At 31.7% G+C, this 20,091-nt stretch overlaps 1 protein-coding gene across 1 annotated transcript; it reads left to right on the plus strand.

Annotated features, from left to right (window-relative positions):
• The first annotated feature begins 1,978 nt into the window (after nt 1–1,978).
• On the plus strand, nt 1,979–16,003 carry LOC106056638 (palmitoyltransferase ZDHHC4-like). The gene is made up of 7 exons (XM_013213454.2): nt 1,979–2,135; nt 4,478–4,555; nt 5,723–5,854; nt 6,992–7,065; nt 9,559–9,863; nt 10,572–10,819; nt 11,866–16,003. The coding sequence occupies exons 3-7, from the start codon at nt 5,726–5,728 to the stop codon at nt 12,355–12,357; spliced, it is 1,248 nt and encodes a 415-aa protein (XP_013068908.2). The 5' UTR covers nt 1,979–2,135; nt 4,478–4,555; nt 5,723–5,725; the 3' UTR covers nt 12,358–16,003.
• The last annotated feature ends 4,088 nt before the right edge of the window (nt 16,004–20,091 follow it).

Raw genomic sequence — 20,091 nt, forward strand, 5'->3', positions numbered from 1 at the left:
TACAATAAAGTGCGATAGCTTTCCAAAGGTATGGTTTTGAAAAGTTTGATTGAAATAGATGCATTTCTAAATAAAAGAAAAGCATTAATCACCTTGAATTAGAGACGATAAATGGTTGTACAAATTTTACTTTATGGTGGATATATCAATGAAATTAAATGAGCTGAATCAAAAACTGCAAGGACAGAGTTAAAAATAAAGTTGAAAGAGTTGAAGGTCCAGAAATGTAGGCAACGCAACAAAAGTGGACAGCTTCAAAAGAAATGCCGCGAGATGAGGCGCTTATATTCGACGCATGGAATAGTCCTCCAGATTGCTACAGTCAGGTGAGAACGTTGGCATTTGGAACCCTGAAGGCTGAGTATATTCGAATCAACATATTCGTGCAAGCAAGCGTTCTTATGCATGAATATAATTCAAAGTAAAGTAAGAAGCCAACTAACAAATGAAAATTTAGAGTCGTGTTTGATACTAAAAACAAGTTATGAGTTATAAGCCAAATTTATCCAAACTTTCTAAAATCATGCAAAGCCATCGCTCTCTCTGAATTTGTTCGAACAATTGTTTGTTATTGAAGTACAAGGTAGTGTTTTATGTAACTGTTCTATTTTATACTTCATTAATGGGCAATTATCTTTATAATGCCACTAGACATATGTTACCCGCGACCCGCGGGTCTTTATTTGCGCATTACTGTCGATATAGTCACAATTAAATGAAATAATAATGTAATAAGTAAAGCGAATGTGTCAATGTAAAAATAGCTATCAAATAAAAATAGCTAATAGCCCTAAATTCATTTTTTCAAATGAAAACATTTGCTTGTAGGCCTACATATATTTGATTAAAATTTGAGATGAGTAGACTTAATTTTGTATGTTCATGCGTTAAAGTATAAAGTAAATCTTGAGGTAGACATAGATCTAAATTGGCTTTTATTCTGTTCATTCTGTGTTGCGCAAGCGTAACCTTTTTTCATGAATGAATATAGGCCTATCTCAACACGGCTACGCAACTTTAGCGAACAGCGAACGAATGTATTAAAAATGCTTTAGAAAAACAAATTTGAATGTTAAATTGATTAAAATATCAAATGAATGGACAATAATTAGTATGTTTATGTGTTAAAGCACAAAACTATCTTTGCGAAAAGAAGTTTTATCATCTTAGAGTTCAATAAGAGTTTTAGACCTAGACCTAAGCATAGACTCAGTAGAGAGATGTGTTAATGTGTAACCAATTGGTATTGTCTAATGAAAGAATGTTCGCCAGGTAATCTGTAGTCACAGATATCAGGAACTAATTTATGTAAAAAATGCTTTTGAAACACAAAATTGAAGGTTAATTTTATTATATAATAAAATCAATGGATCTTCTTTTGTATTTTCATGTGTCAAAGTAAAAAACTATCTGCGCAAAGTGTATTTCTTAAAATTACATCTAGGTCTAAATCCTTTCTATCTTTTCTCGTGTCAACATTGTAGACATGGCCTAGATCCATAAAATACTATAGCTGTAATAGAGTCGGACAACTTTATTTTTTTTTTGAGGGTCTTAAGTTTGTTTTAGGGCTACAATACATACACTACGGTCTAAGTTGGTACCCAAGGAACATTCCTGCCTAGTTTTATCAAGATTGGTCAAGCGGTTTTGATGTCTATAAGTAACATACATACATACATACATACATACACCTCACATTCTACTTTATAATATAGATATGAATAATCAAGTATATATATATATATATATATAATCTTATTTGTTGTGAAAAACACTATTTATATAAGATAAATAGATATATTTTCTTATGAATAAATAGATTCATTTTTTATTAAAAAAAAACTTAACTAATGCAAGTACATATTTATTGTTGGGGAAAAAAATTGTGGCTCTTTAAAAACGTTGAAATTTTGTAAATTGTAATTTTTGGCTCTTCCGACTCAAAAGGTTGCCGACCCCTGATCTAGACGTCTAGATATTTTGTTTTCTTTTACATTGAAGCTTCTTCCGGCTTATTCTAAAAATTGAGAGTTGATAAGTAATAAATAATGTGGATAATTATAATAGATCTAGACCTTGATGTCTTAACTCACGTCCTCTAGATCAAGATCAAATTAAATCTAGAGATTCTAGTACGCAGGCAATTATCATTAATTATGCAATTTTATATCAGGCAGGATATGAGTTTGAGATAGTCAGACTGACTGAGACTGTGACTGAGTCAGTGAGTGAAGTGAGTCTGTGACTTCTGTGAGTGTCATTGAGTTGACTGAGTGACACACTCATAGTCACCATAGTCATAGGCATAGTCAATCATAGATAGTGTCAAGAGTCATAGTTACTCATAGTCAATTATAAATCATAGAGTGATAGATCTAATTAAATTAATACATTATACTCATAAGTCATATATCTAGTTCTAGTTAGACTAGTTATAATTTATAGATATATAACTTTAAATCACTAACTAATACAGTGTAATACACTATGTCACTATCTATACAGTAATAGTAATAGTCATAATAGGCCTAGTTAGTATAATGATATATATACAAATTACATGATTATCATTATAATAATATAATTATACTAATTACTATAGTTACTATAGTGACTATAATAGTCAATTTAGACACTATGACTATACTGCCTATACTTACTAAAAGTAAAGTCAATATTATGAATATAAATTATTTTTATTATAATTATATTATTATCAGTGACTAGATATAGATTCTAGATCTATATACTACTACTAGAGATCTAAATAAAATATTATATATAGATTTAAAAAGATCTAGATGATCATGAGTAGATGTAGATTCGATTTTTTCAACTTATTTATTACTTACTATCTAGATCTCAATCTAGATTATTTATGGTTATTTATTATACAGTGGAGGCATGGTGGCTGAGCAGTGAAGTTCTTGGCTTCCAAACCGGGGGTCCGATCTCCAATCCTGGTGACTGGGATTTTAATTTCGGGATCTTTGGGCACCTCTGAGTCCATCTAATGGGTACCTGACATTAGTTGGGGAAAAGTAAAGGCGGTTGGTTGTGCTGGCCACATGACACCTTCAATAACCATAGGCCACAAAAACATTCCCTGCCCTATAGACCACAGTGTCTGAAAGGGGAACTTTACTTTTTATTATACATATTTATACATGCATGATGACTAGATTGACACATGTTTTATGTATAATTGCTACTTTACTTTTGAGTCTGTTTTTCCTAAAGGCTTTCTAAATTTAGTGATTTTACTAAAGGTATTACTCTAGTCAAATGTGAATACTAAAAAATGCTATTTAACTTTAGTTAGGCCAATATTAGAATATGCATACTCTGTTTGGGATCCTTCAACTCAAGAAAACAAAGAAACTAGAACAAATACAAAATAGATCAGTGAGATTTATAACAAACGAATATTCAAATTTGATTAGTAAAATGACTTAACCCCCTTAACTTTGAGAATACAAAGTAAAGTAGCTATAATACATAAAACAATGAACCATAATTTACACATAGAATAACAAAACCTAATGAAATACCCAGAAAGACACAAAGATAGAGGCACATTTCTTATTCCATATACTAGAACTAATTCTTACAAGTGCTCCTTCTGCTTAGTGCCATTAGATAATGGAATAAGTTGCAGAGTTTAAGTCATTTAATAAACATGGGTTGACTATATTGATAAATGAAATGCATAGGACGTTATTATCTTCTTTTTTGAAGTAATTCTTTAATATATAAGATAAGAACATAAGATACTCTATACAGATCTACAAAGGGAAAGCTTCATACAAAATCTCACTCTAGTTGTCTAAATCTAGTGTTCTAGTATTAAGAATAGATAGATTAGATAGATCTAATCTAGATCTGGCCACATGACACCATCATTAATTGTCTTGGTGTCTTTTTAAAAAAAATGACCATTACATCATATGTCCTATAGATTGCAAGGTCTGAAAGGGGGTATTTTTCTTAGCCTTGATATACATCATAAATTATAACTTTTTGCACACTAACACTTTTGTTCATCCAGCTATTTCATATTAAAAAAAAAGTACATAGAACTATCAATTTGTTTTCAATTACATGCCAAGAAGTGCTGTTCATTACTTTAAAAGCCAAAATAAAAATATAAAAAAAAAAAAGGTCAGGAAGTATCATTTTGTGCCTAAACATTTTTATTTGGCTTCATGAAAAAGTATTGGAATAAATGAATGAATAAAATATCAATTTGGGAAAATAAACTTTTTTGGTTTCAATCACCAAAATAACTTACAGTTGCATCACATGCAAGTGGAGTAATAACAGGTTACTAAACATCTGAGAGAATTAGAGATAAGGTGAATGAATGAAAAAAGAGTCAATCAGCTTGGACTTGTATATTTTTGTTTCTTGCCTCATTTGAGATTTGGGAAGTCTGTAAGAATTGATGTGATGGACTATGTCTGTTATTTTTCAGATTATGATGTTGGCACTGATCTTCTTAGATGACACTGTGATTTAGTGAGATGCTGGACAGTTGGAAAACTCTACAAATGTAATCAGCCAATTTTTGATTTCTCGGTTGACTCTATAAATACTGTTTCAGACCATGAAAAATTATTTCATAAAAGCTAGAATCTTGATCGATTGAATTTCAATCAAACAATATATCTTCAGGTCAGAGGTTATATAATGTGAAATATAATACTCTGATTTAAAAAAAAGAATACAAATTGATAAAGTGTTTTTAAACTTTTTATTCTGTTTTTACTGTTTAAAACATTTAAGAAATATGTATTAAAAACTACACAAAATGATAATATACAATAAAATGGAATACACATTGGTTTATAGTAAGCAACAAAGTTATTTGCAAATCCACATATAATAATAATAATAATATGAGGGAATGTTTGGATATTACATAATGCCAAAAATACCCCCCTCCCTCTAAGCCGCAACATAATATTGGAATGTTCCCTGATGTATTTTTTGTGTAGTAACCATGAAGTTTTTAAACTGATTGACTTGACTTAAAAGTCCTCTATTCAGATTCTCAAATGAACTATATATATATATAAATATGTATAAAATTTTTCTTTTAAAAATCTAGCTATTAAATACCATTAAATAATTGAATGTAAAGTTTAACCTAATCAACTGGTTTTAGCTAATTTCATTTCTTTCTAAAAAAAAACAAACAAACGCCTGAAAAATCAAAATTATATATTAATGTGTGACTTCCAAATCATGCCAAGATTTCCAATTACAAAATGGGAAGCCTGGTTGAGAGGCTAAGTACACTTGGCTTGGCTGTCTATGAAGGTAGGGAGGCTCGATGTTTGACAGCCCAGACTCAAGCAGAGTTGTGTTAACTGAGTGCCTAAAGGCAGCACTGAAAAACCTTCTCCAGATACCCCCTCCACCTCATTGGTCCACAAGTGAGATTGGACCATAGCGCTCTGAGCATGCTATAAGCATGAAAGCATTTATTTATTTTATTTACATTATTTACCCCTCCTCTCCCTCTTTTTAAATATTTTCTTTATTTACATTTAAAACTTAGAGGCTAGACCATTGCTTTGCCTGGTAATACACTTTTAATTATCTATACGCTTGTCTATAAATAAAGATATAATTTCAAAGAAAGCTAATTAGCAGTAGATTAACATTGCATGTATATTTGTTATCAAATTTAAAATTATTGATTCACTTTTCACAGAGCATGGATTTTCTTTACTTCCTGTTTGGATACATTGGAATTTTTGCTCTAGTCAGTGTCTTTGTAATGTTCTCCGGAGCTTCACCATTTTTATCAAACATCTCGGACAAGTTGAAGGGTTTATGCTTGAAGGTAACCCAAATGAGTCTTGGATATTCTTGTTATATTTTAACTGTTGTACTGAAAGTTGAGAAATATAGATCAGATACCTTTAGCATGGCATTCATTTCACCCAAACTTTTCACCAATAAATGCTTTTATTTTTTTAAATTAATAGATAGAAAACTATAGGAACTTAGCAGAATCTAGTTTCTATACTAGATGTAAGAATTTCTATTTATACCAGTTTTAAAATGTGTGATTCTCAGGTTTGTGAGTAATTTGTAAAATTGCTCTCTTATTTTGCTTTCATTGCTAACGTTGGATAAAATGCGCTATCTCAACAACTTGACAACTTAACTTTAAATTGTGTGGTATAGTATCTGTGTGAAATAACAGCCAAATGCTGTACAATTGACAGCAAAAAATCACTGACTGTTCAATCACTGTAACAGTAGAGAACTATACTGTTCTGTACTGCTCTACTGGCCTTTTTTACATAGGGTTTTAAAACCTGGAAAACAATTGAAACCCCTTAGGCCTGTCAACAGTCCCTTCTAGAATCATGTGACATATCACTGGCAATCTGCATGTTGAGTGTTCACAAGAGTCTGTTCTCAAATAGCCAATGCTTGTCACTCTTGACCTCTCACTGTATGCTGGCCTAGGTCACAAGTTGGCTAGTCAGACAGGGCCAACCTACTTTCCCTGTCACTACATTTATAACAATATTTACCATTTAATTTGGTAGTTATATATGGCATCTGAATATTGGAATTGTTATATGTGGCATCTGAATATTGGAATTGTTATATATGGCATCTGAATATTGGAATTGTTATATATGGCCTTTGAATATTGGAATTCAAAATTAGTTTTTCTGTTAGACAGCTGGCTACAGTGAGCCACAATTAATAAAGACTCTTCTGTTTATAAAATCAATTACAGCCAGCAAAGTAAATGTGCAAGAAACATTGGGCTTAGTGATGTCCCTAAATTCCACAAATCTTTAGAAGATTATTAGCTAGTACCACTGTCTCAGCTCCTGGGATGTTATGACACTTGTTTTTTTAAACTTTTTGTTGTCTTAGCGCCCATGAACTTATAAAATACACATTTATAATGGCAGCAAACTAAATGTGATCAGTTTTCACTTTCCTCAAATTTCAGATAGTCTTCACATTGGTGCCAGGTGTAGTGATAAGATCTGTGACCAAGTCAGTTGATTATGTCTTCAATACAAGGTTAGACTTTAAACAAAAATTACTAGAGATTTTTAATTCTCATTATTTAATACTTGAAAGGGCTCAAGTCAGTTTCTTAGAAGCATAACTTGCTTGTCTTTTCTTGACTGGAAACATAATGCACTTCACAGTTTTGAGGTTGTCTGTAATTACAAATTTAAAATACTTCTAAGTGTTGCACATTTTTGTAAAATTTATATTTATACAAAATATATATTTTGCAAAGGCTCTAACTCTGTCTCTTACCTGAGCGATTGTCTGAGACTGATCAGCTGATTCTGTTATACCCACTGCTATCATCAGGGTAATTTAAGTAAAATATAGTAGTCCAACATTTGAAGCCACCCATTGTATGTTTTTCTATTACATTAGGCTACACTAAGTCCAATGTCTCAATCACCTTGTAAATTGATACATTCTATACCAAGATTCCTTAGTGTCATGAAAGATAAAAAAAAAATTAAAAAAAAGCTACAAATATTTTGTCTTGCCACATCAGCATAATTTGCTGGCCAGACTTTCAAGACTATCAATATAATGGAGACAGACGTCAATTCAACTTATACAACTATAGTCTCCAACATCTTACAAGCTGCAAAAAAACACATCCCTCGAGGCCAAGTTAAGAAATACAAACCTTTTTGGACACCTGAATTAGATAAATTAGTAAAGGAAAGAAACATGGCCAGGAAGACTATAGAAAAAAAACCTACTAGAGAGAACAAGACAACGTACAACTAATTGACAGGGCTTATAAGATACAAAATTAAAACAGAAAAAAAGAAAAAGTGGACCACAACATGCGAACAACTAGATCTAAACAAGGATGGTCGAAAGGCCTGGACCCTTCTGCACCGGCTGGCAGGAAAGAAACAAATAACAAACCCCCAACCTAAAAAAGGCACTGACGACATAATAACAGAAAATCTTAAAAAGGCTGAAACCTTCAATAAATATTTTGCCAGCATTAACAAGTCAAAGCCAAGAAAACAACTGGACCAGGCCTTCAGTAATATCTTAAAGAAAGAAGAAAAAGCTCCAACAGTCAACTGTCAGATCTTTGACACTCCCTTCACTCTACATGAGCTCAACACTGCCCTAAAAAGCCTAAGTCAAGAAAATCCCCTGGACCCGATAAAATAACAAATGAAATGATTCGGGGACTAGGACCACAGGCCCAAAACTGTATACTTAACTTTATCAACCATACATGGAAAACTGGAGACATACCACAGGAATGGAGAACTGCAAACATAATACCTATTTTAAAGAAAAATAAACCACCTGGAGACCCAAAAAGTTATAGACCAATATCTCTAACATCCAACATTGGCAAAATGGCAGAAAAAATGATCAATAACCGACTTTATTGGTGGCTAGAAAGTACTTGCTCACTCCACAATGCACAAGCTGGCTTCAGGAAAGCAAGTAGAACAGAAGACCACCTCTTTCGTTTTATCCAGGACACAGTAGAAGGGTTTCATGAAAACAAGCACATACAGCAGTATTTATAGATTTGCAGCAAGCCTATGATAGAGTGTGGAGAAAAGGTCTATTTTTGAAGATGAAAAAAATGGGCATCCATGGAAAAATGTACAGCTGGATCATGGCATTCTTAAAAAACAGAACCATCCAAACCCGATTCGAAGGTGCCATCTCTAGTAAAAAAGTTTGGAAGAAGTCTACCACAAGGTTCAGCCCTTAGCTGCACTCTCTTTCTAATCTTCATGAATGACCTCCCGGACCTCATTTCGGTCAATAAGGCACTTTATGCAGATTATCTTTTAATTTGGACTAAAGAGAAATATCCAGTGCTGACTAGATCCAAACTAAATAGAGCCCTCACAACTATCTCCACATATTCAAAATTATGGAAAATGGAAATAAACAAAGAAAAGTCAGTTTATTCAATCTGGCTTTTTTTTTTCAAAGGATGCCAAAATATAAAAGTTCTTAATAATATTATTACAGAGCTTCATGTTTTTTTGTCCCATCATTAGCATAGAAGATTAAAAGTATGATCAAAAAATGTGTGAAGTAAAGAGAAAGAGGTCTAACTCTATGGAGGACATGTACTCCTGACTCATAAGCTGGTTACATCTTCTCAAAACTAATGCATAACCATGTAAACTTGCCACACAACTTAAAATAATTGTACAAAATAAATTGATTTACTCAGCCTTATCATTTAACCATTCTATAATAATGACAAACTGTGTGCTGGTACCACCCTTGCCTTGAGCTGGCCTTAACCAAGAGAAAGAGGAAGAACGCTGCCATTTCTGATAGCGCTAAGACAGGTGCATTCTCATGTATGAATGCTGGCAAAGTTTCCCACTCTTAAATTGGCTTATCTTATCACAGCAGATTCAGCCTCAACTCTAGAAGAAACCAAAACCTGTAACCCATATATTATTGTATTTCAATGTGATCATTTATATAAAAGCTTTCAATTATATTAGATTAAAAAAAAATGTCCTTTACACTGTCCAGGAACCATGTGATGCAACTTGTGTTTGTGGTGCTGGTACTTGGAGGTAACATCATCTTTATGCTGGACGTCCTGCCCTTGCTGTACATTTTTGAGCCAGACAAGAACCACATCTTCTTCCCCTTGTTTCTCCTGTTCACAAATGCAGCCGCTTACCATTTGTGTGCAGGCACGGATCCAGGGAGGGTGACATCAAAGAATGCTGCCATGCTTGCCTCCCTTTACAAGGCAGATGGCGTCTTGTTTAAGAGTGGGTCTGAGTGCAGTACATGTCGAGTCATTAAGCCAGCCAGGTCAAAGCATTGCAGTGAGTAACTTAAAATAGATAGGTGTAACTGTACTTAAATAAATCTAGGTGCTACCTTTTCATGGGAAGAATTCATTAAAATTTTTAAACTTTTGCTATGCCACACATAAGTTTATGTTATATCAAAATTGTATATAGGTATTGGCATTGTCATTTCTGCTAAAACTTAACCCTATGTAAAATTGCATATTTTCCAAATTCTTGTGTATATTTTACCTTTTACAAAGATACACAAAATAGTGCGATGGTTAGGAAACTAAATCTATGAATTTTATACAATTCAGCAAAAAGTTAAAACCAATTAATGGTTCAGTGTAAATTGCAAAACAAAAAAAAAAGGAATTTTAAAAGTTGATCATTATCCATTAACTATGATAAGTTCTCAAATAGTCAAAATATACTAATTGAAAAATAAAAGTTTTTCTTGTCATTCAAATAGAAACATTAATAAGTGTTATTTAACTTTATCTTTTGTATAAGTATTTAGATTAATTTGCTTTTTTAAACTCTAGTTCATTTTCAAGTCTGTTATGTATGTTCTCAAAGTGCCTTAAGCCTAAATTTTGTTGGCGCTAAAAAAAACAGCACTAAAAAAAACAGCGCTAAAAATATATTATTATTATTAATATTATCATTATTATTTGTAAATATGCTTTTCGCTATTGAACTAAATCCTGATATGCATTGTTGCCCGCATGCTTATTCCAGAGATTTGCAATCAATGTATTCATCGATTTGATCATCATTGCATTTGGACTAATAGCTGCATCGGTGCTGGGAATTTGCGTTACTTCCTTATCTTTCTGGTCACTCTAATGGCCATGATAATTAATGGTGCAGTCATGTCTTCAAGGGCCATGGTGTTAGTGGTAAGCCATCTTAAAATAATGGAGTCTGGCTACTGGGACCCTTACACTGGACAAGTACAGCCCGTTACATTTCCAGTTCTGATACAGGTACAATAATTATATATATTACGTAGTGACTAGTACAGTCAAAATAGTGTGATGGACCTTCACTATACATTAATATGCATAATGATCTCTCAGGTTCTTCACTGGGATTATAAAATTACTTTTAATAGTTATTCAAAATAACCCATTTGTATATAGTGAGGTTTGAATAATGGACAAAAAGACAAGGGAAGCATTCATCATTGAAATTTTAAATTAGCTACATTTTTCTAACTACATTAATTAACTATATTAATTCTTTTGAAACATAAAAAAGATAAATAAATAAAACCCAACAAGCAAAATATAAAAAAATACTTTAAAAAACAAAAAAACAAATCGTATCTAAAGGGGAAGAACTCTGAAACTTCTGCCCTTAATACTATATCAATAATGAGCAAGTTATTTCTATTATTCAATATCAAACAAAAATAATTAATTACCAATTATTAATTGACTAATTTGTTTGTTTTTTATATTGATTCATGTTTTGTTAGGTACAATAAATAATTGTTTAAAGTATCAACTTGATGGGAGAATGCGTAAGGGAGAGAGAGCGTTAACAATTATTTAAGGGGACTTAACCCAACCTAATACTGAAAGATTAGTGTCCCTTATTGGTATCAAATAAAATAATGAATTATCAGCAATTAATTAACTAATTGGTTATTTTTTTTATCATTCATGCTGTGGCATTTCACGTCTTGAGAGACTAAATAGGCCAATCCTTGATACACAGCTGCGGTCACAGGTTGGGGATATGTAATCACCAGGATCCATTGCATTTTTTCCCTTTTTTCTAGCATTATCGATTCAATTCTTGTCTATGCCAATGAATAATTTTGCAAAGTTTCAACTTGATCAGAGAATGGGTGTGGGAGAAATAATGTGTACAAAATGTTTACCAGACAAGCAGAGTGAGTTGATATAAGCTTTGTAAAAATGCACTTAATTGAACTTTCACTTTTAAATTAGAGAACATTTTATTAGACTAGTCAATGTTCTTCTTTTAAAAAGTGGATAACTTTTAAAATTGTTTCTTTTTCCAGCACTTGTTTATGCAGCAACCACGCTGCATATTTCTAATTACCTCATTGGTCATGTTGACATTTCTACTGGGCCTTTTCACTCTCTACCATATTTACCTGCTGATCATTAACCAAACGACCAACGAACGTTACAAGCTAGCCTCCCTTCCTTGCGACAAGCAATCATCTCTTTTCTGTAACAACAACAGCACTGAACACAGTGCCATTCTCCCAGGAGAGTCTAGACGGAATGGCTTCAAGAGATGTCATGACATGCACTCAGATGAAAATGAAAGAAACTTTGGCTTGAAAAATGAGGGGCTTGTTCAGTCAGGTCACTCGAAGCCCAATAACAACCCTGCAAAAACTACCGATACCAAAAATCTGGATTCCTTCTACAACAGAGGATTATTACACAATGTGAAGGAAGTTTTCTTGCCTTGGGCACAGCTCAAAGACGTTAAGCAGATAAAACCAAGAAATCCAGAGATCAGAAAACCTAAAAAATCTTAATTGTTAAACATTGTTACTTTTTTTTTTTTTAAGATCACACACAAATACTCACACTTTCACCTTGGTATCAGTAGAAATATTTGCATAGTATTAACCGTAGATTTTGCTGAGTTCTTGATGTACTGTTTATACATGTGTGTGCTCATTGATTTCTCATGAAGAAACCAAACTGCCTGTCTTCTTTCAGCTCACCTCAAAATCTTATTTGTTCTCCTAAAGTCAATGCTCAAAGATTTTGAAAGTATTAGCATTAGATGATTGTGATGGTCAACTTTTGTTTTTTTAACATTGGACTTCCACTCCCATATGTTTTGTGTGTGTGGGCAGACATTGTTTCATTGTTGTTATTTTTATGTTTAACAGTTGTCAATATTTTTTAACAATGTTATAAATACAATGAATTGTTTGTTCTCAGCCTATAGCAGCTTATTTAAAAAAAATGGGTAATGTTTTTTGATAAACCTTTAAAGGCTAATTTTTTTAAAAACTATTGTTTTGGCTTGATGGTAATTTAGATGAATGAGATGTTGTATTTTTAGAACGGTTGTTCAAATATCCAGACTTGCTAAAGAAGTAAGATTATACAAATAAAGAAAAGACTATTTGCTTACAATAATCCACTATAACATCTTGTGGTTTTTTTTTGTAGTCTGCGAATTCCAAATACTCAAAAAAGTTGTGTAAATAGCCTCATTTTAAAGCTTCTGTATATGGAACAATGCTTTTTAACATATATAATTTGTTTGATACAACATATCATGCCATCATACAAACTGAAATAGATTACCTTTTGACTTTGAAATTAGCAATCTATTTTGTGATGATGTCTTGCAGGCATTTATTCTTAAAACCGACATTTTTTAACAAACCTTGATCAAATAATTAGGTTTTCTTACATCTTGAGAAAAATCCTACATCATTGAATCAATGTAATCTGAACCTTACAATAAAGACATTATAGGTTATCCCGTTATCCAATAAAGAAAAAGCCTCCACTGTCTTAGGCAGCTGTGGAGGCACTGAAAGGAAATTGTACAGTTTGATAGCTATAAATAATTATGATTCAAGTGTAAATTTTGTACAAGGTTAAAACTCAGCATTCTGTGGATCATCAACACAATTATCCAAATGAAGACATAAAACCCTTTTACTGACACTACTGGTTGACTGAAAGTTTGTCAGAATGTCTGTTATTCTTATCTAGAGAAAGTAGAGAAAGTTAGCTCATATAAAAATATCTAGAAATATTTGCTTTGCAAAGCAGTAAACTAAAATGTGAACTCCCCACAGTGCCCACTTTAAACTTTGAGCTGGACTGAGAGTTAATCCCTGGCTCTTGTGGATATATTCACTTCAGCAACTTTAGTAGCTTCAATGGTATACTGATTAACTAACTTGGGGAATACCTGCTTAGTAAAAAATACTACTTCGTACATAACAAATCATTATGATCACTTAATTATTAAACAACCCTTGGGTCATTTTTATTGTGTTTAGCCCTCTCTGTAAATTCTTGGTAACTAGTACTATATGTTGTGGTGTTAGTTATTTGTATATAGTTTGTTTACAATGAAATTTTAATGCTTCCAATTTTTAGATTTTTTTCCCCAAACACTGTTCATTCAATTTTGGAATTGTTTTATACCAATAGTCTTGTTTTCTTAAACAAAAAAATATGAATGACATTTTAGTCTTGATATGTTGGTAATGTCTTTTTATGGACAGTAAAATATGTTCCATTTTCTTAGGGTATATAGGGATATTCTTTTTTTTTTAAAACAAAAAATGACTAGTTTTTGTTTGGGTAACTAAGGTGTTTCCTATTCATATCAAACTAAATACTGCTGTTCATTGTTCATTGTGTTCAAATGTAGTCAGCTGTATATTGTAAACGTTTTAGGACATGACATTTTGTCCAACCAGATTCTAGCCAATTTTGTGATACTATTTATCATTTATTAATTTATTTTATTTGCTTATTTGACTTATTTGACATTAGATAACTTATAGTTTTTTTTAATGACGCTGTCTTTTTGGTTGACTATTCAGGAAATAATGGCATATTTTCATATATTTTCTTTTACTTGGTCCTTATATTTATATCTAGCTGAATTAACATGTGTGAATTACTAACCATTTCGTTTTGTTATAAGGTAAAGCAAATTAAATGTAGGTAGGCTAATTTTATTTATTTTTTTATGCTCAAGATGATATGTAAATAATATTTTTTGTTAAAAAAAAAGGAAATGTTGAGGCTTTCATTTTTTCTTTTGTAAGAAATGATAAACATATTTACACTTCACCTTTACTTGGATCAGGTAAGTTTCTTTCTTTTTGGCAATGATGAAAGTCATTTATTAGTCACTAAAGTAATTAGAATGAAGCAATTAGTTTGATCAGCATGTCTAAAACGTATGCATTTTTTGTCCTATGTAACTTCCAAGTTGCGTTCTTTGTGTAGACGGGTCATTCAGCTTCTAGTTCAAAACAAAACCAAAAAAGAAAAACAACTCAAGTTGAAATGTGTGATGAATATAACATTTGTTAGGTTGACTGCATTGTTGATAATGAAATTTTCCAAATAACAAAATGAATGTAATTTTGTTTTCAATCTGCGGTTTAAGTAGACAAATTGTTTTTAGATTATTTTGTCCTGTTACAATAAAATAGTACCATTAACCTAATCAGTTGATTTGACCAATGAAATTTTATGTTATGAACAGTGATGGCTATACAATCACTCACAAAGTGAGGTACTACTGACCTAGTCAGTTGATCTGACCAATGAAATGTTGTTTTATGAACAGTGATGGCTGTACAATCATTCACAAAGTGAGGTACTTCTAACTTAATCAGTTGATTTGACCAATGAAATGTTGTGTTACAAACTGATGGCTGTACAATCATTCTCAAAATGAGAGTGAAGGTAATATTGCATTGAAGTATTCTTTGTATTGTATCTTAAAGTTTGAATAGTAGCTAATAGAATTGGCGCTGCAATGAGACATAAAAGGATGTGATAAATTCTAAGTTCAATATTTAGCCATAATGTTACCATGTGTTCATTCTGTACTAATTATTTTGTACATAGGCATGATTGTCTTCGAGTTGATTCCATACGTGTATCAATGTTTGTTGTCTAGTTCTAGATTTCCAGTGTAGACAATCTTTGCATTCCATTGTGGTCACATGCTCTTTGTAACTTGTAGTGGGTCCAGTAGCATTTGCTTGTAATATTACTCTACAACTTCATGGGATTTTTAATTCATGTAGATTGTTGTAGATAAAAATGGATGTCACTTTTGTTTAATTCACTAAAGAGAAAAACAAAAATGTTGAATTGTATAAGTTTATATTTTAAATATTTTAGTTATGTTAGCAGTAGTTGAAAGGCTTTTAGTTATATTATGATGCTAATTTTCTTGTTTCACTTTTTTTAAAGACATAATTTCTTAACGCAGCTAGTTACCAATTAAGCTCTTTATTGAGTTCTGTTTTTTTCTGCAGAGGATATTTGAATCTTGTTAAAACGTAACAATCATTTTTTTCTATTGAATCTTGGTAAAACATAATAGATAATTTTTTTTTTATTAAACTTGTTTCATAAATGTAGATATATATATCATAATAAACTACTAAAAAGGTATTTTCCATGTGTTCTTTTGATAGTTTTCTTTTAATTAACATACTCAGTTGCTTTGTAAGCTTTCAATAAATCAAATATTATTGAACAAATTGTTGCAGATTGTATAGTTTATTTTTGCTTTTAATTCAATGGAATTGACTAAAATCATAGTAGAATTTTTAAAAATGTCAAATAGATTTAGACAATCTCTTTTTTTTTCCCTGATAAACAAATTAACTAACATGGCCAGAGGACACATTCAGGCCCTAAGTAGGCCTACTAAGATGGCCAGAGGACACATTAAGGCTTTAAGTACTAACATGGCCAGAGGACACATTTAGGCCCTAAGTAGGCCTACTAAGATGGACAGAGGACACATTCAGGCACTAAGTACTGAGTGTAACCAGGAACTAAAAGCTGTTTTAGAATAAATCTTTTTCCTGTGAGGGCTGTTATAGCATATAAAATCTTCCACTGACTTGAACATTTATAAAAAATGTTTTTGAAAATCATGTAGGAAATGTATAAATAATTTTTTGTTTTCGAAAAAAAACAACACACTACTAAGGCCAAAGTATTTAAAGTAGATAAAAAGCATCAACAGCAGGTTTAAATACTTCATTGGTTGGTGTCTGCCTAGCACTTCAAGCACATTTTATCAGTAATGCTAAATCTTATTTTCTGTTATTGAAAATTATTAAGCTTCTATATTTTAGCTTTTTTTTTTTTTTTAAATTCCTAAAGATGCACCATTTTTGCATAAAACACTTCATAATAGGTCATAGACCAACATGAAAAAAAAGCATCTTCATTGATAAAAAATTTGGGGTCACTCATTGGTACAATTGATTTTACATCTATGGTCATACATGAAAATCTATTAATTTCTTTTTATTAATTAACTAACTTATTTAGTTTAAATTAACAATCCAATGTTTTTATGAAACATTTTTTATCCACACATTCGCTCTAGTTTAAGTCTATATTTGAAATTACTTTATTGCGATGTCCTGACCTGTTGATTTGCATCTGAGGTCACATTGAATCTAAATGAAACCCAGATCTAGGTTAATAAATTATTCGAAAAAAAAACTTAAAAATGATTAAACAATGAGCTTTTAATAATTTTAAGATTAAGCATAGTAAAGACACCATGTGATGTTATGTTATCAATAATCTCTAGATAAGATTAATTTAGCATTCCTGAGACCCAGATCTATTCACCCATGTACTTTCATCTACCGAGGTCAATTCCACAATGGAAAGATGTATGTAGGAATATATATCTGGCTTTTAAAATTTTTATTAAAAAATATGACTGGGTACCAACAAACAAAACTAATTAATTAATTAAGAACCTTAAAAATAGTAATATTTAATAATATGATAGCAGAAAGATGTTTGAACAGGGTGCTGTACCTAATCAAAACTATTTTTGTAACAATGCATGATCCTTAGCAATTGCCCTCGATGTAGATACTGACTAAGAATTTAGAATATTGCTTCAAAAACCTTATAGTTTGCACATGCCAGGGTTCCACTAATAAGTAGCTTGAGCCACTGCCTAATAGGAAGTGCAGTGGCCGAGTGGTAACACACTTGGCTTTCGAACCAGGGGTCCTGGGTTTGAATCTTGGTGAAGGCTGGCATTTTTAATTTCAGGGTTTTTAGGGGAACTTCACTTTACTTTTATTATTAGACCATTAATAAAATAAACCCTGTGTCCAAAAGTACCCCAGTTGACCATATAATCACATCTGCTTTTCGGGGTCACTCCTCTTCCCTGATGTGAAAAGACCAGGAGTCAAGAGCTCCACAAGGTGTGCTTATATATTCTTACAGTGTAAAGCCACTTAACTGTGAGATTACAATGACAGTGGTTCATGGGGGGAAACATTGGAGGCCATCTGTAAGATTGTGAGAAACACAAACTCTATTTGTAATCTTGTTTTGTTGTGTTTTTTGTGTCTGTATAAATGTATTTTATTTTATTTACACTAGCACACTAATTAAATTTAGTTAGAAGAAAAATTGCTCATTCAACAAGTCACACAAGAAACAAATATATCCATTTTATTTTAATACCGGTAGTTGTTTTTTGGGTACAAAATAAAGCTGCCTTAAATTAAAAAGATACTAGAAAAATATACATTTGACAAGTTGATCCTGTTAACAATAAAGACTTTACATCAAAAAAATTACTGAAAGTTTCATTATAACACTTTTTCAATAAGTCTCAACCAATTATTAATTCCAAACGTAAAATAAGCTGTTTTCTAATGTTTAGCAAGAAATTTTAAAATCTATGTTTCATTTGAAAAAAAATGTTGTCCAATGTATGTGGATAATACAAAAATGTTGAGTGTTTCACTCATTTTCAAACTGATATTTTTAAGGTAAAAGCTTCAAGATAACAAGTAAAAAAAACAATAACACTTGTGAAAACATAAAATGGAATGCTACTTGCTAAAAGTCAAACCTGGCACATCAGTACTCACATGTATGTTACTTTTAACTCTATGAACTTTGATGGACATTTTGATTCACTAACTCTAAGAGCATTTAAAAAAATATGATGGTAAATTTTTTTTTTTGGCGGCCAAAATATTTTTGTTAAAATAAAAAAAAAGAACCTTCCGAACACATTGTTTTTTTTAGTCTTAAACAGTTTTAGAGTGTTATTATAAATGAGAATTTCCTGACTACGTACTGTCAAAAAAAACTCAAGACTCTTTGGCCACAGCAAAAAGGTCATCAGGGCTTGCACAGACTTTCCTTCAGGGAAGAGTACCAGGAAAAAGAAGAAGAGGAAGACAGAGGAAGTAATGAGAAGACAACATCAAAGAATGAACAGGCCTCTCTTTGAATGAAATTCTATCCAACGCAAAGAGAGAGTGAAAGACAGTTGACAGATCTTGTGTGGTGCCCCAATGGTTCAATGGACTAAGCGTTAGGTGAAAGTGAAGGTACTGTAAATGTCTTTGCTGATTAGTAATCAGATCTATGGCCTTATGCAGGGATTGGCAAACTAAGTCTCACCTAAAAAATTTTTCAATTAGAATTCTATATTTTACAAATTTCATCCCAAGTATATGAATCAAAATAATGGTGGCCAAATCATAGTTATGCTTCTTTCTTTTTGGAACGATGTTTTTTGTTATTGTTTTAATGACACATACAAAGCTAAATACAGTGGAATCCAGAAAGTTCAAACTCACATAAATCAAAATGTCAAAAAGCTTTTTTTTAACAATTAAGAGTAGAGAAATTTAGTAGGCAGAGATTTTAAGATGCAAAAGTATCACTTAATCTTAAATATTTTTTGAAAATAAATAATCCCTTTCTTGATCCAGAGTTGGCGAATGTACAGGCTCTCTATGTACTAAGTACAACATGTGGGCTCTCTATGTACTAAGTACAACATGTGGGCTCTCTATGTACTAAGTACAACATGTGGACTCTATGTACTAAAAAATACAACATGTGGGCTCTCTATGTACTAAGTACAACATATGGACTCTATGTACTAAAAATACATGTGGGCACTCTATGTACTAAGTACAACATGTGGACTCTATGTACTAAAAAGATACAACATGTGGCCTCTCTATGTACTAAAAAATACAACATGTGGGCTCTCTATGTACTAAAAAATACAACATGTGGGCTCTCTATGTACTAAGTACAACATGTAGACTCTATGTACTAAAAATAACAACACGTGAGCTCTCTATGTACTAAGTACAACATGTGGACTCTCTATGTACTAGGTACAAAATATTGAACTGAAGAGCTACACAGATTTGAAAAGTGCACAAATACAAAAAAAGATTTAAAAAAAAAATTCTAGGGTAAATGAAATAAATAAAAAAAAAATATTTACAATACAAAAGAAACAATGAAAATGTACAATTTGCTAAAAATTGAAAAAAAAAGAAAAAGAAAAAAGTGAGATTACAGTAAAACAGTGATTTTATGTGTACAGTCTCTCTTGTATGAACTCTATAACCATGTACTAAAACATCCCATTCCTTTTGACATCTGGTGGTCATATGCTGTTCACACAGTCTAATAATTCTCACTGGAATGAAGCTTGCATGACCAAGGAA

This window comes from Biomphalaria glabrata, chromosome 2, assembly GCF_947242115.1.
Source record: "Biomphalaria glabrata chromosome 2, xgBioGlab47.1, whole genome shotgun sequence".
NCBI lineage: Eukaryota > Metazoa > Mollusca > Gastropoda > Planorbidae > Biomphalaria > Biomphalaria glabrata.